Here is a 27,385-nt window from a genome sequence, read left to right as displayed (position 1 = left end):
CTGTTTACAATTACTCCATTCCTGTTTTTAATGAATCTTTCTGAATGACCACTAAGTGCTGGTTTTGTTCTTTGGAACAAGGGAGCTATTACTGGAGGACTAAAAAAGGAAGGAAAAGGGAAAGCAAACTGAAAGCTGCCAAACTCAAAGGCGTTTCAAACATTTCAGCTGTATGTCCCGGAGGTAATCTGCTCCACAGGCACAAGACTCTCCCTACACATTTGCAGTCTCTTTTCTTCCTCTTCCTTGACATGCTAAAATGAAACAGCTGAGATAAGGGGGAACAAGAGAACGTCAGAACTAAAGTAAAAATTCACAGATACCTACTAAAATATGAAGAATTACATTATTCAAATTTGGGTAACTAGAACTTAATCACTATCTACGTTTGGCTACTACTGCCACTTGCAAGCAAGCCTTCCAGAACCACATAAGCAGCCGACTTCAAGAGGAAGGGATGGGTCAGGTTTGTCTTGCACCATCGTCTGCCTTCCCTGCACACCATCTGATAGTCGCCCTCCTCAAGAATCTCATCTGCCATTCCAGACAGCTACCACTAAGACACAAAAAAGAGCAAAACTCCCATTCTGCCTCCCCGCTGCACATACACACTTCCCCTCCTCCTTGCAGGGGCCAGAACTTCAGAAACTGTACTGTTATATACCGGGCCAGGGATTTAAACCGAAGGACCAACAACTTGCAAACCTCCACAGGCAACCTTGAGAGCCTTCACTGAGGATCCCGAGTATGTCATTGAGGAACCTTGCTTTCAGTTTTTTTTTTTCCTAGGCTGGTAAAGTTGCAAAGCATCAGACCTTCTTAGCCCAGCAACCTGATAAGCAGAAAAGGTATTTTAGATTTAGTTCTTACCGTATCTTAGTTAAATATTGTCCTTTCTTACAAGCACAGGGAGGAGTATATTTCATGATTAACCAAAAAGTATCATAATGACAAGTAATACATCCTCCTTCAACAAAGTTGTTTCAAAAAATTATATGGTACAGGCATACAAAAAATGGCACTACATGGTTTGTTTTGTGTGATGTGGTTTAAATACTCTATTGACACACATTTAGTGAAACCTCCTTACAGCCACAGAGTTTGAGTAATGTAGCCATGTCAAATTTATGCCAGCAAAACCATCATGTACCTCAGCAAATTACCAAGTTTTTCTAGATGCGTAACTGAACATGTCATCAATCCACTTTATTGAAGATGTTGCTTAGAAGAAAATAGTTCTCCTCTAATTCTCAGAAAAAATGTGCAATGCTGTATGGCTTGCTATATGGCAGTCCGTTTATAAAGCTGACGGGGGGTGGACAGTTTCAATTCGTTAACTGTTCATCATTTATGACATTTGTTTACTTACAAAAGATACTGATCCTCTACTGTGCATGAAACTATCGAAGTTGCACAGGGATGTGAAAACATCGTGGCTGTGATCTCACATGTCTGTAGTACTGCTCCTTATTGCACTATTTCCAATATCTTCAAAAGCCGTCAAATAGATCTGGGCTTGTATAAACATGAGTTGTACATGCCTATACTGTACAGAGTATAGGTATTTGCATCTAAAACAAACATGTTAATATTCACCTGTTGCACACAGATCAAAGAGGGCAATAGCTTTGCATTGCTTTTCTGCTTGCCTATTCATACTGTAGAGAAGAAGTTTTTATTTTTGCCCCTGTTAATTGCCAGCGTGGTATTGCAGAAGCAGCAGCTCCAAAGCAGGAAGAGCAGGAAAGGAGAGAACATCAGCCAATAAATCCACAATATTTCAAAGCACGGGGAAAAAGAAAGCAGGGAGGAGAAGGAAACAAAACGGGAGAAAGTAGTTTAGGTTTTGGCTTTTTTGACATTTAGAGAAGCAACAAATCAACAACAACAACAAAATGTTTCTGTCTACCTTCACAGTAAGCATTGGACATAGCAAAAAAAAGAATTAAGGAAAAGGTTAAAAAAACGTAATTATAGTATTATTTCTACTTCTGTGAGAAGTAGCAGTGCAAAAGAAAACTTTCCTTGAACACAATTAATTGGCATGCACACATGGGATTCCTACCCTATAAAAGTGAAATAATATATATTATTTAGCATATTGATTAATCCCATGTGGTTTTGCTACAGCTCACCATGAAGGATTTGGCAATACTTCTGCAGCCAACATGATAAAACCAATAATAAAAATAAAATAATAATTTAAAAGTTTGCAACAACATATTACCTCATAAAGTATTGCATAAAGCAAGAAACTGCTCTAAACAAAAAATGAGCAGCCATTATTATAAAAAAAAAAGTACCTGTCTATTTTAACATCTCATTTCACACGTATCTTTGACAGAGAGGTTGTCATCAGCTAAGAAACATTACCTGCGTACTTTCCATCCTTCAAGCTGAGCATGTACTTACAGACTTGGAACCACCGTGACTCATTTGATGACAAGAAGTTGCATTACCTTTACACTTTATATGGGGCAACCGCATTTTGCCTTTCAGCTTCCCTGCAATGGTGGCTGGAACGCACATTTTCCCCGCGCGGCAGCTTATGACTCAAATCAAGATGTGTACGTTACCACACATTTACTGCAGCAAATAAAGAAGGATGTGCCAAGGAAGAGTTACCACAACACAGACGACCACCTTTACTGCTGTTTGTGTATCAAAACCTTCAGTCTCCACGTGGTGAGGATCCTCCAAGCTCCAGGAAGCAGAGGGTGACTAATATCATCAATTATAAGGACTTACATTCATTTTAAAACATAGACATGACAAAACACATTTATATAATATCTCTTCTTAAAATCTGGATAGTTTTATTACCTGAATAAATAGAAAATGCATTGTGTAATCCAGCTAAGATGCTCATCTCAGTGACACTGTATGGCAGTCATCGCTATGAGCTATTTCTCTCTTCTCTGATACTTTTTAAAATTCAGTTCTTTCATTAGCCACCTACTTAGCACTGTTAGCCACCAGTTAGCCACTTATCTGCTCACCATAATTATCTCCTTCAAGTTACAAGGAATACAAACAGATATTTTCATTCCATCTTCTTTCCCATTCACTGTTGTGTTCGCTTTTGCCTTCTTTTTACTCACATTCAGCCAAGATTAAAATTGTAAAAATAAAAGACATGTTCCCTTATCTGATAGTTGTTGTACTCCCCAAATGATTGAGATTGCTGATCTCTGAACCTCCTCCACAGCACCGTATCAGCACTGGCCACATTGTTCCATTCGAGAGCATAACACCAAACTATTTTTATATCATCCCTATACTGCTCAGCATATATCTTAACGCTTTGTTTGTTTTTTGATTGTTGCTGCATTCAGAGCAGATATTTTCACTGGCACGGAGCCATCCATAAGTAATCCCTCAAACAAATACTTTGTGCTAGTGAAATCTCCGGCAGGACCCTATAACATACATACAAAGGAGAACAAAATAAGGTTGCAGCTGCCCATTGCAGGTCTGGTAAACTCCCAGCATCTGGCTTTACAACCTTGAAGTGTCTTTTATCAGATTCTATCTATTTTTTTTGAAGCTTAAAATAAGAGCTATCTGCAATGAAAACCAGAGAGTCTATCACGTGGCACACTACTGACAAAATGGCAACTCGGGGTCCTTACCTCTTATAGTGGGCAGGGACAGGATTTTTTCTGTACGGTGCCCAACACAATATGGTCCTGGTCTATCACCAGGGCTCCCAGTAGCCTTCCTGCATATACCAACATAAATAGCCAATCCACAGACCAGACACTTTCCATCTGGATGAAGAGAACAATTTGTGGTAGCAGGAGGATGTTATTCTGTACATGGACCAGCCACTCGAAAGCCCTACCACAGATACATAGCCTGGGGATTATACTACTATTTGCAAGGCAGCAAAGAATTATTTCTTTCAAGACTTGGCTTCTTTTTCTGGCCCCTAAGGAGGAATGTGGTCCAGTGGTTACCAGCATCACAACCAAACACAGATTTCTCTGAAAGTCTGGGCGACTAAACGGATGCTATTTAAGAGCTTTGGTACAGTTACAATTAGACCTCTGCTTCTCCACAAGTATCTAATATGACCACAAGCAACATCTCAATCGTGTCATTTACAAACAGGGTGAGCGCTCCTTGCTTGCCTTCTGTCTGTGATACCGTGCCGCAACGACCATAAAATGCAGAGAATTAACATCCACTCAAGAGACTAATACGCGTGCTTTTTTTGGACACTTTTGCCCTTTTCTCTACCACGAAGGACAGTGGGCGAGCTTCTGAATTCTCACCTCTCCCCTGTCCCCAAGCCCAAAGTCTAGCTTTGTGCTTCACAAACAAAAGACATCATGGAAGATGAGACTGCAGTTAACACACAGAAAGCAGTATGTTGTCCAGACTACCCAAAACACAGAGAAGATGTTTGCAGAATTTTGTGATAAGCTGATTAAATTTGCTGAGCAAATATATTTTTCATGGCCAAATCTAGGTGAATCCTCCCAGGGAAAGCAATTCTCCCGTTTGGATCATCACCAATGCTCCAAAGATGAAGAGCCTGGAGTTTTTCAGAGACTTGATTTCATCTTGACAAAGTTTTTGTTTTTTGTTTTTAATTCTCAGAATCAGCTACAACATTATCATGAAAACTTAAAGAAACAGGTCAGCCCAAAACAAAGAGCAAACACAGAATATTTCAGCTAAGAGTGGTTAATGCCGGACATTATTTCCTTAGGGGTACCTATAGGTTCTGATACCACAGCAGTCAAAGAATGAGAAAGAATTGAGGCTTTGGGGTTTCTTCCCTGTTTTACTTACACAAGTCCGCTCCCCCCCCCCTTTTTTTTTTGGCTTGGCTCGCATCATTCAGGGAAAAGGTACACCTACATCAGCAGAAAATCTCCTCCTGTCAGAGTATGTTGCTGCTCCACCAGAGCCTTCTGCCAACTTCGCTAGAGAAACACAGCTCTTGGGGACATTCAGTTGCACCAGCACGGTCACAACTGTACAAACCTTGTGAGCAGACCAGGCACGAGCAGGATTTCAGACAGGCAAACCGAGATTACTGCACAGGGGAGATCTATTGCCAAGTTAACTTAAATTTCTGTTAATTCAAGTTTGTGTGTAATTTACGTTACCTTGCACAAAAGTGCAACAGTTGAATTTCTTTTCAGTTCAGGGCCCGCACATACAGCATTGCTACTTGTAGTCTTTTGCCAGCTGACATTTCTCTAGGAAGCATATCTTGTATGGAGATTAAAGAGAAAGCAGGAAACAAGGGTATCTTAAAAGGAAATTCCCCACATTTTTTTTCCTCTCAGACTATAAAACAGGACGAAGATGATTTCAGGATTAAACACGCGCTATCTTTGGGGTGTCATTTACAGACCAGATGAAAACTGAAGTGAAACTGAGAGCACGAAGACAGGAGACTGTTTTTCCACAGTATTTTCATCAGAGATTTTAACTGGCAAATATGCAAAGCTACAGCTAGCAGCTTAAATTTGAAGGAGAAAAAACTATCCTCCCGGCTATTGGTTTACTTTTTCTATGCGTTTTGGAACGCAAGAAACCACTTCACGCGTCCTGGAGAGCAGTTGTGTGCCTACATCCTATGGTAAAACTAATTAAAAGGTAAAGAAAACAACCAGTGATACAGCCCAGTCTGAATAGTGTCATGTCAGACAACAGCAATATTCTTGTTCTAGTAACCCTTACGCAAATTATTTTCTGTCTTTTACATCCCATACTTCTCTTTCTTTGCTTTCTCCTGCCACCAACATTTGAATACACCTTATTGTCTCACTGCCTCGTCTGCATAATGCAATGTTTCCATAGATGTAAGCGCACTACTTCAAAACACAGCCATAATGGCAACAGCATCTTCCCACTGAAAGAAAACAACTTCTATTTTCTTCCCATTGCTCTTTCCCCTTGACTCGCCTTCTCAGTTCCTTGTATCTTTTCCCATTGCCACATGACAGGGACTTATTTTTAGGCCATCTGTTTAGATGGGATACCTGTTTAGATAGGATTCGCACTGCTGCCGCATGATTGCGTGGAGAATACTGGGCAGCCACTGCAACACTGGCAAAAACTCTACCCGTGCTCCCTCAGCAAGAAGCTGAAGGAGAATAGGAAAGTAAGGGTATGGAGGGTATCACTTGCTATCAGGGCAAGCAGCATTTGCAAAAACTGCAGGCAATTTCAAATGAAATCAGGTGTAACCTTTCCACATTACGCAAGCATTGGTCAGAAGTTAGTGCTAGAAAGAGACGGACACAAGTCCTTTTCAAGCTTAGTGCAAGTGGCCATTATGAGCATGGTTTTCCAGCAGCCTTGCATGTATTTTGCCTTTCTTCATGGAAGAAAAATTGCAGGAATTATGCCCAGAGTGCCCACACTTTTGAGTCTTACTTTCAAAAACCAGAACAGGCCCGTAAAGATCCTTAAGAATTTCATCTTCCTCATTATTCATGACACAAAAGCTGCACTGCATTTCTCTGGCAATCCAGGGTGGCAGAATTCAACTAAAACGCATTTTCCTGAGCAAAAAAATGTCTTTCAGTCTTTACTGGGCCATCCTGGAAGAGGCAAAACATCCTTTATCTACCATTGCAGAAGACAGACTTACCAGTCTTTACAGATCATCATATATTTTTGCTGAAGAGATTTAGAGCATTAAGAGGATCAGAGAAAATCTGGCACCTTTAGCAGGCTCTTTCAAGTTGAAGAACTGGGTATTTTTCACCTGTTCCCAGCACACTGCTACAGCTCAAAGGGTTGGAGGAGGAGAGAGCGGGGCACAAAACAGGAGGGCACAGAGTGACCACAGCAGCTGACAGTGCTAGAGCCTTGCCCCTGCTCAAGAGTCCCAGTTTGTCATTGCCAGGCATGTCACAGTCCCAGACCGAGAGTCACCTTGCACAGGACACGTTAAATGCCACCATGTTAGGTCAGACATAGTTTACGTCCCTGCGCCTTTGGTTTGGGCAAGGTGCAAAGCAGATTGCAAGCACGGCCCAAATTCACCGGCAGGCATGTAGTATGGCTTTAATCCCCTGAGCTACTCTGAAGGAGAGGAGGCTCCCTCACTGCATTTTCCTCCATACCACAGCAGCTGTACACCACTAATGCCCATATAAGTTCAGATGGTGCAAACGGTACGTGTAAATAATACCTAGGGGGCAGATAAGACTTAGAAAGGGTCACTTGCAAAATTATTCTTTTAGAGACTTCAGTAAAGATGTAAATTTTGTGCATTCCAAACAAATAAATAATAAATGTAAACATTATCAGAGGACTTTCAACCCCTTAGCAGAGGCTAAATATTTTCTATTAATTTCAACGTTAATGTAAAAGAAGTCCCTATTACCGTTATCTCTAATCTTTTTCTCCTTCTCTGGAGACTCAAAATAAATTTCAGAAATAACCAGATGGTCAGTAAGCATTAGAAAATGGCTTTTGATAATAAAACCTAATTAGTTCTGACCTGATCTCCATTGTGTATTATCAGCTTTGGCCATCGTAAGTTCCACAACCACTACAGACAAAACTTGGACACAAAGTCTGGTGAAAACCCTTACTCCCTGGGTTCCCCCCGGCCCCCTTATTTTTTGCAAGTGACTTTAAATGGGACTCATAGATACACAAGGAAATTAGTACTTGCATTAATAGCTCAAGTTTATTCTGAAGCTTTTGCTTCCTTTTAACACAGATACATGCTGCAGATTTGCTTTTCTGCATGACAGTATTTCAGGCTTACTGGCAAAGCACTACAGTCGCAGAGAAGATTCCTTGCCGAAACTACAATTTTCCCTTTATGGCTTATTAGAGCCAATTCAAGCCAGAATAACAAAAGTAAAGAAACAAAACAAATGCATAGCTGTCATTTAAAAACATATATTCTTAAAGGGCTTTAGGGGTATCATTTATGAAACACAAAGAGATTTCCTTCTTTAGCAGTGTTCCAACACATTACTCTTTCGTGCTTACTCCATGACATGAATATACTTGCCTAAAATGTCAGTGAGGTATTTATACAAAGGCAACTCTTCAGAAACCTATTATTGTGAATACAAAACAGGAAGTACAGTAATACCACCAGTATATGTTAAATAATGCTTAGTATAAACTGTGCTCTTCAATTAATAAGCAGTGTTAACCCCTTTAGGGGAAAGGGAGATGTGAAGTGTGAACTGAAAATACTGACTCATGATAAAACCTTTGAGTATTTTTCCCACAGGGTTTCTTTGTTTTGTTGGCTTGTTTTGGTTTTGGGTTTTTTTCCCTCCCCTCTTAATAGCAGACAAAACACAACAGAGGACAGAATTTGCAATATAAATGAGAAAATGAGAAAAAAAAAGAGAAAAAGCAAGGGTTGAAGTTTAATGACATGTTGTAAAGTGAAAAAAAGAAAAACATGAAAACAGAATAAAATGATAGTACAATAAATGCTTAATGATACTTTGCACTCTGCAACTCCTTCCAGTTCTCATGCTTTCACTGACTAAGCCTTGTAACAACTATGCCATACGAAAGGTGCATCTTTAGGAAACTACTCCATCAACTATTCAAATACATCTGTACTGGCGTACAAGTGTCACAACTATTTAAAACAGGATGTAAATAAAAATAACATATAATACTAAATATTCTTCAGCCACTTAGCTGGTATTCTACAAACTAGTATGATTAAAGTAAAAGTTAAAAATGAACAACAAAAAAAATCTTTTTAATAAGCATTAACCATTGTGAATTAGAGAAACGTATGGTTTTTTTATAAAAAAAAACCCTGATTAATAAAAACCACATTACCCCATAGTAAGAGAGACACTCCAGGCATAAAAGCAAAGCTCTTTCCTCACACATGTTGAATAAGAAAATATTTTTAAATAGACAGATTTCTAGAATACAAGTGAAACAACCCAGTCACCAGTTTGTTGTTTTCAAAACATCCACAGCTGCAGTCAAAAAAATTCAAGAACTTCCCAAGTACAAAGACCTGAAACAAAACACACATGCAAATCCCAGATGGGCAGAAATCAAAGCTCCTCTTTTCTAAGGTCTGACAAACCTATATCTATTTACAAATGTGTAAGAACATCTCTTCTGACACAACTCAGTCACACAGTCTCTCTCTCCCCACTTTCTCCTACAGGCACAGTACTCTGAAATCTTCACGCAAGCTAACAGATTGAACTTTGGTTTGACTGCCACCTGCTGATCCCATGTTCTGGGAACCTGAAGACTCATTTAAAAACGTGCACAAAGCTTTCAAAATTATCAGTGTTTTTTCTTCCAGTTCTTGGTAACAAAGAAATTAGAGAAATTAGTGATAACAGGTATTTATGTTTAAAGAAATCAAATTAGACCAAATGTCCTGGTATTTAGCATCCTTTAGCTGATTTTCAGATAAACAAACACAGAAAATATAATAATTTTGTGTGCATGAATAAGATGACAATTGAAACAAAAGCATGTAACACACAGGACCACTGTGATAGTAAGAAACAGAGAATCAGGTACAACAGCTACTCCTTAAAGGAAAGAGAAACATAGCTCAAGCAACTATTAAAAAAAACAAGGAAAATATAAAATAGTAATAGACTACCTTTATACTCCTCTGCAAGGGAGACCATCACAACAATCCGTTTTGCCACAAAAATATTTGATATTATGTAAAGTCTTTGTTTCATTGTATCCCAATGAACCCCCCGACACACGCACGAAAGAAACCAAATTCACTTTCAGGACCCTCACATTTTGCTCTTTTCTTTCCTTCAAGATAGCATATACTTTGTGAAGGGCTGAATGGGTTGCTGATGCTGAAATGATGGAATCAAGATGTGAATACAATCAAACCTACCAGCCTCTTTGGAAGTGATCATACTGTGGATGAGGACAGGACTTCAGGTGATTTATTCTCCTGTTCCACACAGGAATAGCTGTCCTGGTAAAAGCAGCTTTAGCTTGTATAAGTCTCTACAATAGGTGACTGAGCAGCCTGTGCATGTGCAGAAAGTTATAATCTCAGGGCACCAGGACCATCTGCCTGAGAAAATACCTGGTTTATTTTCATTCTCTCCCTCATCTTTGATGAGGCGGGAGAGCTCTTAAATCCCACTTTCCTTCTTCTCAATTTGTTCCTTCAGCAAAGCTGTAGTTATTTCATTTCTTTATTATATGAGAAAAGTAAAAAAAAAAAAAAAAATCAAGTGACTGTATTTATCCAAGCAGACGATGTTAAAACCCAAAGGGTTCAGAATTGCCAAAACAATGACTGTTGCAGCCCAGTTTGTATCCATGGTATATTTCTGCCTAATCAGATACTAACTTCAGTCACCTTTTTCTAGTTCCCAAAATTCCAATTCTGCAAACATTCAAATGCATGCTTAGCTTTAAAGTAAAGCTTATGCATAAATGATTCCAGTGTTGGAAACAAATGCAATCTTTGGCTTATGGGAAAAGAAAACAGTTATAAAGGCTTGAGTGTGGACTGAAGGAGTTCCAGTAAACCTACTCAAGTTCCAGGTTAAGGTCTTTTGTATCAGTATTTTTATGAGAAAAAGATCCATATGAATAAAAAGTAAACCCATGGAAATCTCACCACAAAAAAAAAACACACCAAAAAATCCAAAAAAAAACAGGCTGCCATTTGAATAACGAGTCTGGATTTTAATACGAGCCCAGAACTTCAGGTGGCACGCCAGGTACACAAATTCTGGCGATTCTGAACCAAACCACAACTTTCATTCTCTTAGAACAGTACTAATTAAAATCATTCGTTTTAAAATATATTCAGTGTCTCAGAAGGTTAGTGGTTCCAATTCATATTTTTGCTTTCCCAAGAACTTACATTATTTGTGTTCTGTCACAGCATTGCTGGCAGATCACGTCAAAATATGCCTTTGTTGTGGAAATGAGTCTGCTTAAACAGTTTCTTTATTTGTGATGAGGCATCTTCTGTGAAACGTGCTCTATTTTCACATGCAAAACAAAGACAGAAGAGACTCCTATTCTCTACAAGACCTGTAAATTATCTTGTACAAATCCTGCAAATGACCTGGGACCTTCAGTGGTGGCTTCTTTCCTTTTTTTGCTCTGTCCACTAGAAATAAAAGTAACCCAAACTGAAAGTAACCCAAAAAGAGGAAACACAAGACTTCCCCTTCAGTCATAATTCTGAAATCTCTTCAGATGCAGTGGCGTTGCACAGCCATGGAAGAGGGAAGAATTTTGTCCTCTGTGAATGTTAATCAGCAATTTTCTCAAGAAGCAGTGATGGAACAGCACCTAATGCCTCAATTACAGCGCCTACAGCAATTACAGCTATTTTACTTCGTTCCCATCGCTATTACAAGCACTCTTCAGGATGCACAAAGGATATAGAGGTCTTCAATAAGAAGGTGTCATTCTCCTACAGGCACTACACTAGCTGTAATTGCAGTGAGGAGCACAACCTATTTCCCCTTCACACCGATTCTTTGCACTCTTCCATCCCTTGACAACACTTTTTCTAGAGAGCAGGCAGACAGTTGAAGCAATATCATAAAATACCTCTCTGTTGGTGTGGCAAGTCTACATTCTGATAGCAAAATGCACACATGAGCAAGACAAAAAAACCCACTAGTTATTTTCCAAACAACAAAAGTGCATTATTTAGCACACGCCAGTACTGCTGCATCTAGCTAAGACATACCTTTCATTTAAGAAATGAACTGTTTATCTTGATTGCTGTTGCACAGAACCAAACTATTATTTAAGAGTGATATCCTCTGTAGCCAATGTTTCTGGGTGAAGTGTAAGATTTGCACTCTAGCTCCCTGGGAAATGCAGTGTTTCTAAGTACAGGCGGGGAAGCTCAGAGGAGCACAAGGAATAGGAATCAGTGGGGAAATCTAGGATGAAGCCAGTTACATTTCCTCACGCCCACTCAAATGGCATCATTAGTGCATGAAGACAAGAGAGAAGCTCAGATATCAGATCAAAATGGTACTTAAGCACTAAAACAGGTATTTAAAGACTTTAACACACTTCAGTATTAAATGCATGAAAGAATGGTGTTCCAATTTTATAAAAAAAAAAAAAAAAGAGAGAATTTTGTAAGCTAGCACAGAGTACTTACATTCCTTAATAAAACCAAAATAAATGCCCATTTTATAAGTGCAGTAACATGTTCCAAGGTGTGTGTTTGCCAATTACACACACCTCATATGTTGACTGATGAACACACACACCCTGGCGTGTGTTCTTGCTTACATATCTCACGTGCCTCCCTGTTAAGTAATGGAATAAGACTTGCCTTGCTAACTGGCTAATGCTGCCTCTTCTCGCTCGGTGACTTCTGCAGAAAATATTCACTGCTAAGAAAAACAACTTCTGAAACAGAGTTAAGCTATTTGCAATCTCAAGTACACTCTCTCTGTCTGCAAGACCCAACTCTGATAACCTCCATTTTCTGTATCACTGTCAGGCATGTGTTTTCCCCCAGATTGTGTTGGCATTCAGCATTTTTCTGCGTGCATTGCTGCCTACTGCAAAGACACGGTCCTCCTTACAGATTGCTTTTTCCACACCAGCTAGTAACTCTCAATGACTGCCTGTTTCAGTATTTTCCTCTTTATAAAAAGATGGACATGCTCTTGCTCTCCACACAATGACAAGGTACTCTGTGGTATGGAGACGGCCTTCTTTTAGAATGATTTTTCTCCTTAAAAAAATCTTTTTTTTTCAATTTCGTTTTGTTTCTGCTTGCTTATTTTGAATAAATGCTGACTAGTGTATAATAGCTCTAACAGAAAGGCATGCTTTGTACAAAACAATAGATTTCTCAGCCTGCTGGAAGCCAACCTGTGATTTTTTTTTTATTTTTTTTCAGTCACAGGACTTAATTCCACAGAGGTATCAACACCCGGACCTGCAGCTCACCTATCATGGTCATTTCTGACAAGACATAGCAAAAACAGTGCCATGCGTATTGCTCTTCTCCCTTTCCTTTGCAACATTGGTTCTCAATTAAGAGAATTTCCAGCGCAAAGGAATTCAAATTCTCTTAAGCTCATTATATTGTATGATGCTTTATCTCTCATTCCTCTGTTTTCAGTAAGACTCCAACCGTGCTTGTCAGGATCTGTCTATAGATAACAGCATGTACTGGCAGGGTATAGGCCTTTCCTATGTTACCTCTCTATTGCGACACAATACAGACCCCTTCATCTCATCTATTTTTCCTGTATAAAATTTGCATGTCCTTTATGAGGTCTAATACCAAAGAAATGAGGTAATACAGGAGCCATAATTTCTGATGATATAGTTATTCAAAGCAACAAGGATGAAGACTGAGGGTAAAGAACTGTCCAAGACTCTCAGGAGACTTAGCAACTAGATCATATTCAATGTAAGTAATGCAAAGCAATGAACATGGGAAATTCAATCTTTCTTTCTTACATAAACGGATGGGCTCTGAGGTGAATCATTACCACTTTTAATAGACAGTGGTGAAAACTTTAGCTCAGTTCTTGGCAGCAGTCAAAAAAGCAAATCAAGTGTTAAAAATTCAGAACTGCTAATAAAAGAGTAAAGACCAAAACAAAAAGCATCATTATGCACCCACGCAAATCCATGTTGCACCCACACCTTGGATACTGTACGCAGTCCTGGCCCCTTTCCTCAGAAAGGATATAATAGATCTGGAAAAGCTTCAGAGAAGGGCAGCAAGGATGATCAAAGGTATAAAACAGCTTCTGTGTAAGGAACAGCTGGCTCTCCTTTCATTCCGCATAGGACCACCTTGTTCACCTACTCCAAGTTATTCGGAAGTTGTTTTTTTTTTTTTCCCTCTAAAGAAAAGATTACATAGCTTCATAGCAAGGTAGAAGGGTGTACACCAGGCAAAGGTAAAGTTTTAGGTTTGCACATCAGTCGTTTTGAGAACCAGCTGCTTTGCCACAGAGCACAGAGACGTATGGAATGGGGGCACAAAGGCATGATTTGGCATGAAAAGCATCATTCTTCTTTATTTCCTGAGACAATGTGAAAAATTATCATCAGCTCTGTTCAGAAACAGGTTCTAAAACACCCACAAAATTGTTGTTTTTTGACTTGTCCATGAAATACAAATGAGAAAGCCACAGTGATGTCTCACTTCATCCTCTTCCATCTGTGAAGTGATGGCTACTTAATTTGCCTTCCCTTCTCTTAGCAGTGTTTTAGAAGGCACACTGCAGGTGACACAGAAGTGTCTTCATACACAGGCCATAATGCATAAGCCAGCAACGGCTGCAGCCTTCTGAATAAATAGCCCAGTGTTTCAACAGGTTTATTTACCTTCATTTATTTACCTTCATACTCCATTAGTTCTCTGTCTCTGTGTCTTCACTTGAGAAAAAGTCTAGTGGCGTTGATACAAGTTCTGACATCCTTTTCTATCATCCTGCCAACCCAGTTCCCAAACACAGTTTCCAAAGCAAAACTCCCTCTACAGGAAATAACAAAGCAGATGTGGGGGACAAAAAAGAAACACAGGGGGGTAGGGATGGAAACGATTTGTTATAGAGAGTTACAGCTATTGATGTGAGGTTACAGGGAAAAGATACCAGCAGTAGCAGCGTAACTTGAATGTATATAATTAATTTCATGATACATTTTTCTATTTTCATAACAGATTTTTTTTTTATGTTGGAATTATAACTTTGAGTGAGGCTTTTAATGGGAAAATGGAACACACATCCTATCTGAAGTAGTGGCTAGTAAAACTGAAGAAGCTCATTTTTAGGTTTAAGAGAGATGAGTAATACAAAGCAAGAATTGTCGGTATCACATGATCACCAAAACAAAAGGACAGTTCCCAAAAATTACCTTTTTCAGCACCTGACAGGGAACAGTAACTCAAGAAGATGCTGCAGGCAGCAATCAGAATATTGTTATAAAGTGTGTACAAAGCACAATTAAGACAGGGCTTTTTCAAAATCTTTTCTATACATCTGGTATATGCTTCTCTGTAGCACAAAGCTTAATTTGCCATGGAGGGAATACACTTACATTTAAAACAAAGGAAGAAGTAACTACACCCTGTTTAATTAAATTCCTCAACTAAGTACAAACATGTAACAGGCATAACCCCCAAGAGGAGCCGTCACTTCAGATTTCCAGAACTGCTGAGTCCTACCAGCCATTGCCTGGCACCACTCAATCAAAATACTCATTTGACTTTCAGACCCTTCTCTCTCAATCAGCTTCAAATACCTTGTAGTCTACACGTTTTTCTAGGTTATCCCAAAAATCTAGCAAACTGTCGTTATTCTGAGCCAACTCTTACAGTTGTATATACATCAAATCATACAGAGCTTCAAACAAGCTTTTGTTATTAAATTCCATTGGCACATGCAACCCTGAGGTCCTCCAGTGACCTAAATAGTCATCCACCAAGTTTTCACTGTTCATAAGAGATGTTAATGTCTCATTTGGACATGAATAGAGCCCTAGTTTTGCGCTCCTGCATGTATGCATAACAATCCTTCCACTTGCCTTATGAAATCAATGTTATGCATCAATGACCCCCAGATTGCTCCCTTTTCTCTTATGCTACATTATTGTAGTACTGCCTTCATTGAGCTTGATGTTAAGAATTATTTTTTTTAATAACTAAGATCTTATAGAAAGAACCTGTTTTTCCTGAACAAACCTATTATCTTTCATTGTTACATGTACTGCACATGAATGGTATTTCTACTTATCCCTAAGCAGCGCGTATGTCACGTGTGCAAAACATCCAGCTTTCATCACTGATGGAGCAAATAAAATGTAAAGCTGGATCTCTTCAACACCAAAAAAAAAAAAAAAAAAAAAAAAAAAAAAAAAAAAAAAAAAAAAAAAAAAAAAAAAAAAAAAAAAAAAAAAAAAAAAAAAAAAAAAAAAAAAAAAAAAAAAAAAAAAAAAAAAAAAAAAAAAAAAAAAAAAAAAAAAAAAAAAAAAAAAAAAAAAAAAAAAAAAAAAAAAAATCAACTAGTGGAAATTCTGCCTATGATGTCCTATTTTTCCTTCTCCCCACAGAGACTTCACAAACAAAAAAATGGTACTAATCAACTGAATAGACTAATAATAGCATCTAACATGCATAAAGAACGTTAAGCAAAAGACTACTAATATCCCTACCGAGAAACAAGTGCATATCAGCTAGTCCCTAAATTCAACAGCTCTTTAGAGTCCTTTACTAATGTAGAGAGCTTGATCATATTCCAACTTGCTCATTATAAAGCTCTGGGGTTCAGAGATTTTCTAAACCTAAAACTAAAACTGAAAAGGTCACCACCTTGAAGTGTACAACCAAACAGTGAAACGGTACACTGGCCACCTCATCCTCCCAAGCTGCACTCCATTATGATTGATACTAAACAAGTGATATGTACAATGCTGGGCTTTCTATTTCACCATGGACTTCCATTTTTACTGCAACAGCTTCCACCCTATTAGGGGAGAGATAAGCATCAACACTTAATATAGAAGTCACTCAACATTTTATATTATAAGATCATGCATTTAGTAGCTTATGCTGTTCTGAGCTTTGACCTTCTTGTCCTTTCCAAGCTGGCTGGCTGCCTTTGACTGATTTGTTTTTGTAACGTTCCAGTCAAAACATTTCAGCTGTTGCATGAGGAGGAGACCAGGAAAAATGTCACTTTATTTACAATTTTAAAAAATTAATAAAAATAAAATTATTTCACCCTAACCTGTGGAGGGAGGTCTTGAGATCTGACCACATTAGAAGGACTTGAAACATCTCACTTTGAAAAAGCTTTGTGAGGTTCCTTGATATTTTGCAGATACATTTTCCAAGTTTTGACCATTCAAAGACTGATCCTACCAAGGCTCAAGGAATCTGCAGGCCATGACAGATCTAGGCCCCTAAAATGACAGCAGGAAAATGACCTCTCCTCTTATTGGAGTCACTTGAATCTAGTCAAGCAGGAGGAAGAGAAAGAGAACACCAGAACTGACTCCACAAGAAAGAAAAGCCTGATATGAGGAGTGAACACATTGAAAACAAAGAGTCTGGACACTGGGGCAAAACTGATACTCATTAAGAAAGGACTCTAGATGTGGAAGCCTGGGAGGAAGAAGAGGATTGGGGAATCCTGGCTGGGCAGGGATGCATCCAATGAGAAGCGCAAGCACAGGGGAAAAAAGTTGACGTCAGTTGAGCAAAAGGACTAGAAGCAAGAATCATACTGAGATTAGATGAATGGTTTGCTGAAGATCATGAAGTCAGTAGACATAGGAGATACAGACCAAGAGGATACTGCATAGAGAGCAGGCAAACTGAATAGGGAGAAACACCAAGGAAAGAATATAAGGAAGGAGTTATGCTTCTGGAAAGTTGGAAGAAACGTTACCACTGGAAAAGTAATTTATCTACCCTTTCTTATGTTGTCAGAAAATATCGTGGATAACAGGTAAGAGTCCCATTCTTGCATAGTAGACCCCACAAAGAACAGCAAAGGAGTCTAATGTTGTTGTCAATTTACCACCTATTTCAAGCAAACAAGTTTTCTATGGCAGATCTAGAGGGTCCTGAACTGCCAATAACCATGAAGATCTCAATATGACACCACACGATGGAATCTGAATACTCCCCCCAGAAACTAGTAATTGTTCATCTGATTTTAAACAGTGTAAATCAAAGCCCTCAAAAGTAAGGAAATGTGAGTATTAAGGTAATTAAAGTAGAGGCGATCATAATGACTTGTAAAAATAATTTTCGAAATTAATGCAATTTAATTAATCACGCACAATGAATACCACTTTAATTAACGTAAATAAAGATTGCATTACGATGCACATGCACAAAGAAGAATGAATTAAGATTATACATGCAATCTTACCTATGGCAGTTCTTCACTCATGGGTGCTCGACAAACACAACATTCTCTATAATGCTATTTTAATATAGTATACACAAAAAACCTACACATGTACTGTGCATTTTGCATCCACAAAGAGGAAAGCTGGGCAGAAGACCAACTGTACAGCAAGCCCTAAATGTGTCCGTGGCTACAGCCCAAGTAGCATAATTGCAGCCATTCCTCTAGCTTCTGTAGCTCACAGTACTACACGAACATCCTTTTCAGCGTCACTCCCATAAATATTTAAAACCCAAGACTTTTTGGAATGTCTCGTCCTTAACTGTTATCACTACCCTAATGAAGCTTATTAAATATAACAAGACTCATGCCATCCAACATGCTGACTGTGAAATACGCCTTGCTGCGCTTTGCTTATCTGCCATAAAGCCCAGTATCCCCAATTACAAGCCACCAAGGCCCTGACAGCTCCTGAGGATGATCCCATGGGAACCGAGCCAAGCCACACGTCTCTGGAGAGCTACTCAGCTGTACCCCTCCCCTGCACGACCCAAACACTGACAGAAAGTGGGAAGAGTGAATTGAAAGGATTTAGAAGGAAGAAGTTATCATCACATAGACTGTTCTGAGAGCTTGATCGTAGGAAGTGAAAACCCGTACCTTTATAAGCACACACACACGTTTTAGCAGTTAAAACTTACTGTACAGGTACATGAAACTTAGTCATAAAATTAGCGTCACTTCTCTAGATAAAGTTTCTTGCTTTGTCACTAAACCCACATGAAGAATAGAGTTGACCTAACCCAACACTTAGGAATTTATACCCCATCTACATGTACTGCTCAAATGCACCTCATTTTTAGAGGCATGATTCATTTTAACCCCATATGTTCCCATGTTATCTTACAAATATGGTGGCATTTCCATGTTACTGTTAAAAACAAAACAAAACAAAACACCCCACCTGGTATCGCAGTCACAGACTCATTGAACTGAGGGATGGTATTTACACAACAAACACGAATCTGACAGCCTTTCGAACCTCCCACTTCGTTGATAATCTGGAGGCTTTCTAACATGCTGTGTTCCTCACCTGGGCTTTGTGAGGCTAGGAGGTATGAATAAGAACAAACTTTGGCCCTTGGCCTTTACTTTCCCGTCTTTGTGCTTTTCCAAATTAAACAAATATGCTTTGATATCTTCAAGTAAGTTTTCTGGCATGTATTGCAGAGAAGTTTATGAAAGTATTAGTGATGCTAAAATACATGACTGAGTCAATGTAAGGAATGCTTTCCGTTATAAAGAATAAGAGTAGGCATATTTATTTTTCTGTTCTATTTGAAGTAAAACTATTATATTTTTACATACATTGTTTGGATGTATGTTTTCACAGACAAAATAAAGCCAACTTATCCTGGCCCTATAGTGTATCTGCTAAAGGAGAAAATATGCAGCCCAGCAAGTTTTCCCTCCAACCCTTCTTTTCAGGCAAGTAATAAATCTTGAGTGAAAAAGTCACTGTGCTCTTCAGCTGTCACTACTAAGATTTTGTTTTTTAAAACCATAGCAGCCTTAAGGCTGATTTACTACTCAGCCCTCCATACTCTGACAATCGAATAGTTGGAAACAAAAATCACTTTTGCACACCTGGAAATATTTTATTTGCTGTACTCATGAGAACACAAAGTTTTCATCAGTGAGGAAGGAGGTGGGGGAAGGGAGAGAGAGATATTCAGGTGAATCTTAAAACCTAGTTCTTGACTTAAAGAGAAACTTCATACATATGTACATGAACACAGAAACTACCTCTGCATTCAAACTGAGCGGTCAGGCTCTTTAGGGACTACGGGTTCACTATGCAATCCAACCTCAAATCATCAACTTGGAAGTCTTGGCCAGTAAACAGCAGTGCTCATCAACTGTGTCTATTTATTTCAGTTTGGCAGGTGAAAAGAATGTGACAACTTTTAAATCATTTCATTCACTCTTTTGCTCTTCTTTTTTTAAATAAACTTAGTAAGCTCTTAATCACCCTAAAGTGTAAACATCTGATATTAATAAGGCAAAATTAGACCTTTGAGAAACAGCTACTTTTCAGAGCACCTCTTTGCCCTAGTCAGAGTTGCAAGTTTAACAAGATTAAGGGTAAAAACCCAAACACATACCAGAGAAAACCGATTGATGGAAAATGTGATGGTACCAAGATTGTGAAACTATTTTAGAATATCAGATCCTCTTTTCAATGGCATGTAGTTTGATTATCATTTCTCCCTTAAGCTTCATTTTCTGAAAATTTATTATATGCTCCAGAATAACCTCGTCTTCAAAAGAAATTCCACATCTTCTGTTATTTCAAAGAACCATACTTGCACCTAGGCAAAATGTTGTAAGTACTCTAGGTGCTGGCTGACTGGAAAGGAGACCCACAAAATCTCGCTCTCTATTTTTAATGCCAGGGCTTTACAAGAACATGGGGAGTACCCTTTGACAAGCAGAGAGGCATTTCAGCATTTAAAGTAAAAAATATAATAATTAATGGTTCAGAAGTGTGGCGATTGCGTTTACGTAGTTTGATTCTTTGCTACTCTGAAATACTTTCCCACCTGTTCTATTCTCGTGATGCCTACAAAGCCCATCTCCAAATGAAGACTGATTTCACTAATATGATATCAGGTGGGGAAAGCAGTTTAGCAACTTCCTTGTTAATTATCTCTACCAGTCCCGAGGCTGGACTTCATCTCCAGTAACCTAGCAGTGCCAAATTAAGTATGTAAAAAGATTTCACTCTAACTAGTGTTTACTTAGTACTAATTTATTCAACTGTCATAAAACACTTTGCCAAGCAGTAAGTGTACCAGCACCATCTCCTTCTAAAAAGCACGCAGTCTTGTAACCCCTGTCTTCCAAATCTGCACAGAAGCAATGATGAGAAATGACAGCCGGAGACGTATCCCCCTTCCCTGCCTGCAACTCTGCTCATATTGTATCACCGAAAGGCTAAGGGACACTTAACTGCTCATCCTTGAGCCAAATCCAGTGCAAAGGAAAATGAGAAGTGAGATATTTACATTTCCTCCTCCAGAGTCCTAACGGAGTTCAGCATAGGTGGGGCCTTCTTTCAGGCACAGTTTGATTAGGGGGTTTCCCACCTGCGTACTAGGGACAGAAAAAAAATATCAAAGCTGTCCTTCACAATTCCATGTACAACTCTATCCGTGTTCACGTACCTAAAGCAGCAGGGAGTGCTGGGATGGTTTGTTGAGAAGACAGAGCCAGGCACTTCTTAGAGGTACACAGCAGGCACAAGTTACAGCAAGCTAGACTGTTAGATATAAGGAAAAAAACCTTCCCAGTGAGGGCGGTCAAACAGCGTAGCAGGTGCCCAGAGGCTGTGAAATCTCCATCCTTGGAGAAACTCAAAACTCTCCTGGACCAGCCTTGAGCAACCTCACCTAACACTGAAGTTGGCCCTGCTCAAGCAGGAGGCTGGACCAGAAGACCCCCAGGGGCCCCTTCCAACCTAGAGTATTCTATGATCTCTGATCAAACGGGAGCGTGAAGGGGTGTCACAGAGGGAAACAGCACATGACTGACGGATTATGCGGATTGTGACTCTACAGTCCTACACGATATTTGGGAAAACTGAAATCCTACCAAGTCAAAGCTGTAACATAGGAAGAACCTTAAGTAACATCTATCTGACCAAAATGGAAATAAAAAATAGGCAAATACATAAATAGGAAAATATATTACGTGGTACTCAGTTAAGTTTGTGACACTGCATCTGACTGCAAAATATGCTTGTAGCATCACCTGCTTTATAACAGCACATATACATTTCCAGACAATAATGAATAAATATGCAACATTTTTTCCTATTCCTTTTAACTTGTAAAATGGCAAACCTAAATATTTGAATTTCTTCCATAAGCCTTCAGAAAGGCAGAACTTTGATGTTTTTAAAGAGGAAAGATTATTTACTTTTGCTGCAGGCAAGAGATTATAATTTCTTTACTGATTCTGCCAAATGGCTCTATCATGCATTTTTTATTTTCATCAAAACAAGCCACTTGAAATTAAGGTTGTCCCATAATTACACAGGAATCAACATTTTGAGGGTCAGATCAACTTGATGAACCTCTGTTTGACTTCTCTGCCCAAAAGACTCCTCCAAATCCAAATGAACCACGGGGGAAGGGAGTTTTAGTCCCTTTCCTCATGCTTGGCAGTTGCTACAGGCGGCAGTTTTGTTTTATTTTGTTCATGTAAGCAGAAGAGACAACTCAGTAGTATCCACGTGGTTCTTAAACTAAGTAAGCTGAATTGAAACCCAGTGGTTAATACACTGAAGCCAACAGAGCTTATCTAAGGAACAGCAAAACTTGCAGGTGAAGGAAGAGAACGTGGAAGAGGAAGAAAGGGAGGAGGAAGGCTAGGGAGCAGGAATTTTTTGAAAAGCAAAATAAATATGCAAAAGGAGGCAGCAAAAAATCCTCTGCACTGGCATTCGTAAAGATTCAGCTCTTCAGTATTCAACGTACCAGGATAGTTTCTGGTTTAAACTACACTGAAGCCCATGAACGCAGACAAAATCCAGACCATCATCAATCTAGAGACAATGGGCAACGTTGACAGCACAGCATCTCATTAATCTTCATTTGTCCTATCACATCCTGTCATTCTTATGCAAATAGCATATTTGAGGATACATCTTTTCTGCACCCCACGATAAGGAGAAGTGAAGCTGTCAGGAGCACCAGGATGTCATCCTATACCACAGGCCATCACTTCACTCAGCGCGCCTCGTGCTTTACATCACAGCTAATGTGTTTGACATTCAAATTTGACCCAGCAGGAGGTAAAACTATCTGATGCCACAGCAACATGCATCTTGCTTCCTGTGCTAAAACATTCATCAAGGTGCCTGGGGATCTGACAGTCTCTCTTCCTTCGTTGTACCCTTGCTAATGGAGATTGAAACACTGCTTAAGAGGAAAAAAAAAAATCTGCATAGGCAGGTAATGATAGCAATTCACCCTTCTCACCCAAGAAATAAGCCCAGTACTAAAAGGCTAGGAAAACAGGTTCCACTGAAAAAGAAAAAAAGGACACACAAATCCTGATGAGTTGGTCTAGGTCTTCTTCCATGGAAATCTGACAGACTACACCTGAAAACTTGCCTGCATATATGTCTGAATAGAACATTTAATTTCAAGCTAAGCAAATTATACACACTGTTCAAAATATTTTATGCGAGGTTTGTGGGGATGAGTGATCTCTCATTAGGCCAACTGATACACGGGAAAATACAGACAAGCTTTTAATCGTAAGCAGCTCCATAAAGTTACTGAAAAATATTTTAGGTATGAAAAATCACTCCTGAGTGAGTAAGTCACCAAAAACGAAAAGTATTTTTCCAATTATTGCTCATCAATTCTACTTGCAGAATGGAGAATAAAAGAGAAGATTTTACTATTATTACGGACTCCGAGTGTTTTGTTTCTGTATCACTTTCAAAGAATGTTCAGAACATTTTGTTCCAGAATATTTCCCTTCCAAGAGAAATCACTTTCTCTATCATACATGGCTGAAAACAGTACATGCCGTTTTTGTTTTCTTATGAAAAAGAGAAACTATCCCAAAGTATTTCCAGCATCACATGAATGGGATACAAAGTAGCTAAGTGCTACAAACAGGGGACACAACTTAAGGTTGGAATAATATTTCAATACACTCATGACATCTTAGAGAAATTACCTTATTAATAGATATTTGTAACAAGTCAAAACAAGTTTACCATTAAACATAACTTTATAAAGTCTCACTCAAAATCTATTCACTACCCGAAAGCAACATAGTGTAGTGTTTGCAGGCATGACAGAGTCTGCACTAGGCTCAGCGGAATACCCTTACATTTGATATTCTCACATGCTGTTTTCAAATTACAAAAGATTAATCGTCACATATTTGTCAGTTAAGAAGCAAGCCACATAAATGAAGATGCTGAATGGATTATTACTGATTTTGTAAGCATATAATATAAAACTTACAAAGCGTGCATTCCTGAAGTATTTCTTGGTTTGAAAAGCTAAAAGATAGTCACAAAAAGTATACCGGACATCTTCCCAGTCCCTGGAAGCAGAGAACACAGACTGCCTTGTGCCTTTATACTATATGTAAAGTTCATGCATTAAAAATTACTGTATAGCCATCATACATCTATGAAAACAAGACATTCATTCATTGTAATACATAACTGATACTTCCATATAAAATCTTAAATTGATTTAACAAAATGTTACCTTTTCAAAGGGATCACCAATCACAAAGTAAACTAAAAGCCCCTACTGAAAGACTTCCCAATAAGTGAAGTTCACAATACAAACGCTTTCCGGTCTCAGCCTTCTTTCTTCCAGCAAAAAAAAAAAAGTGCAACTTGTGCACTGCAAATATTGCATAGACCCAGGAGAAGATGGTGACCTGGTATAGCCTGTCTGGTCTGGATGAAGCATGATGTGAGCAATACCAACTCAAGTGTGATTCTCCAATCCCTTTCAATCACAGTTTAAAATCCCCCTTCCTCCAGACCGGTGAAATTTTGCTCTGCTATTCTGTAAGTGAATGCTTTCTACAAAGTTACCAGAACTTTTTTTTCTAGTATATCTTGGTAAAAACAGTTTTAAACAAAAATCTAAAATATCCATTCATGGTTTCTTGCTAATAAAATTCCTATAATCACACAGCTTGCTACTGTGGCGGGCACTGGCTCATGCAAGTTTTTCCTTTTCTTTACATTTAGAGTCAAGACTATCAGCTTTACTCAGGGAAAGAATACATAAGGTATGTTGTCATCTAAACACAACTGTGCTATTAGTTCTTAAAAGTTCACCACCCCCATAAAATTCAGATGCACAAAAGATGTCAAATTTTTACCCACCATATTAAAATGAGAACTGTCAGTCCCAGGCTAAGAGGTCTGGATTTGCATCAGTGATGTAGGTACAGTTCTCGATATTGCAGGGTGGTACCCTTAACACATGGTAGTACTGTCCCAATATTGCCAATATTTCAAATAAATACTGTCTCAGTATGCCAATATTTCAAATAAAAACTAAAATATAAGAAAACAGCATTCACTGAGGGCCCAAGAGAAATCCAGCAAAAGGGAGAATGACAGAGAACTGAATTCCCAGGTGGTGATGGAAATAACACGGTACAATGTTGAACTGACTCAGAAGGAAATTTCCCTTCTGTTCAACAAACAGATTTGTTTTCAAATTCAGTTCAGTCTGACCCCAAAGAATAGTCACCAAAGAAAACTGAAATCAATTTGACAAAAGTGGAATCTTGAAAATTTCAATTTTGCACAAGCATATTTTTCAGTGATGAGTTTTATCATCTTTTACTGAAAACTCTTTGCTAGCTCTACTTTGCCATGGCAGGCACACAGATAGTGTATAAGTAAGCTCTAAGTAAGCCTTTGTCAGGACACCGTCAGCTGTGTGGCTTCCTTCAGTTCAAAAGGGAAGGGGCTGTGTTCTGGAGCCAAAATATAAGTTTTTTTCCCAAGACTTCATGTGTATATGATCCTTACTTTAAAAGTGTGCGCTTCGTATGTATTTTATGCCTGAATGCTCCAAGACAAACAGAAAAGACTATTCCAGAAACAGCTTAAAACAGGAGAATTTGTTAACATTAAAAATATTTAAGAAACTTGTAAGAAACCCTAGAAAAGATCAGGAAAAATAAATGCCATTAACTTGTCATCAAATTCATGAATGTTGTGAAGGTGAAAAGTTGTGGAATAAAGAACCTTACCAACGCTACAAAACATATCTTAAAGGAAATCACTTCAGACTGGTCCGTCTACTGCACTTAGCTGTGAGAAGACACAGCAGTGGTAGACGGTTTTAAAGTGGATTTTCTAGAGGGCTGGTGGGTTGGTTTTGTGTTTGAAGGTTTTCTGCAGTAAGTGTTACAACCCTCCCGTTCTTACAAACTTGAAATATTCTTGTCGCTCCAGCAGAGCTGCCGCAGGATCTAAGGAGAAATTGCTCTGTTTACAGTTGGAAACCGTATTGCTGGCAGCAGGCTAATGGCACCGAGGAGATATTTAATCTTTTGAAAGGAAGTAACTAATGAAACCAACAAACTCCAGCAAACTCCTGCATAAACAAACACAACAGAAGCAAAAACCACAGAAGCAGTTTGACAGAAATGTTGTTGCACAAGTTCAATGAGCTTGATTTAAGGAAAATTTCTTCTAGGAAAGAGATACTTAAGGCTATCACAAAACAGTTTGTTTCTGTGACAAATTCTGTAGAGGGGGGAAAAAAAAGTGAGGGACATAATCCTTTCCTTTGCCTTGTCTTCATTTTCAAACTTCTACATTTAATCATTAAATTGATTAGACAACAGTTTGGAGAGTAAAAAAGAATGGAATTATACCAAAATCTGGTCTTCTCAAGGGAACAGGATATACGACAGTGCATCTATTTGTACCTTGTCTATCATGTCCGGTCTGTTTGTAGCTGCCAAAATTGTCACGTCCTTCAGCTGTTCTATCCCATCCATTTCCGTTAACAACTGAGCCAAGACACGGTCTGCTACATTTCCAGCACCTGAAGAGCTGGTTTAAAAAACAAAACAAAAAAAAAAAACAAACCAAACATCACAGCATTAGCTTTCCCTTCCTAGAAAACTGGAGAAAGGAAAGAATATACTGTTCTTTTCAATTTACAGGGATCCATCTTTTTATCTTAATTCTTTCTGATTTTTATTTTCACTTTCAATCCCTGAAACAGTATCAGTCATATGAAGTGAGTAAAAGCAAATCAGAGAATTAGTCCTTCAAAAGTTTTCTTGGTATTCAGTAAAGCAACTGAGGTTTTTTTTACTTACTACCCTGCTATGTAGGTTGTAAAGAATTTAAGACAACGTGGATGTCTGGAATAAACATTTTTAAGATAACTGAATTAATGCAGTTTCTTTACTAGTCAAACTTTTGTTTTTAGCACCACCCAAGTGAGTGCTTACACCACGCTACGCAGTATAAAAAAATTAGGTAGTTATGTGTTTTGCAGAGTTGCTCTACATTTTTATGTTCTCCCCATCAAATGAAAATAAATTGAGTGTTGACCAACTGCCTCATAATAGACTTGTCAGTCCTTCAACTCAGCTGATTTTCCAGATACCAGGAAAAAAACCACAAGACTGAGAAACAGAAAACTCCAGTTTTGAAATCACCGATATGTGAAAAACCTAAACAGATAAGACATAAACTATTCTAGGCATTTATTTTTTTAGTTTGGAATTAACTCTGGTAACCTTGAAGTTTATGGAAAATTTGCTCAAATTGCTTAACTATATGTAACAAAAGGCATTATAGAAATAAACTCTATTATTTTCATTAACGCTTCTAATATTTTAAAAAGAATAACCAAATGACGTACTACCTTCTTCCTAGACAATTCTTTGACACATAAATATGTGAGCGCATACATATATATGTGTGTGTGCATATATTCACACATATAACAAAG

At 38.5% G+C, this 27,385-nt stretch overlaps 1 protein-coding gene across 1 annotated transcript in view; it reads right to left on the bottom strand.

Moving 5' to 3' along the window:
• SPATA5 (spermatogenesis associated 5) overlaps positions 1-27,385 on the bottom strand; it is a 203,242-nt gene that overhangs the window by 116,461 nt on the left and 59,396 nt on the right. Inside the window, exon 13 of the mRNA XM_009334957.1 lies at positions 26,346-26,472. Within this exon, the coding sequence (XP_009333232.1) occupies positions 26,346-26,472 (127 nt within the window). The remainder of the gene's footprint in view (positions 1-26,345; positions 26,473-27,385) is intronic.

Source organism: Pygoscelis adeliae, unplaced genomic scaffold (assembly GCF_000699105.1).
Source record: "Pygoscelis adeliae isolate BGI_AS28 unplaced genomic scaffold, ASM69910v1 Scaffold31, whole genome shotgun sequence".
NCBI classification, from domain to species: domain Eukaryota; kingdom Metazoa; phylum Chordata; class Aves; order Sphenisciformes; family Spheniscidae; genus Pygoscelis; species Pygoscelis adeliae.
This window is presented reverse-complemented; position numbering and strand designations above follow the sequence as displayed.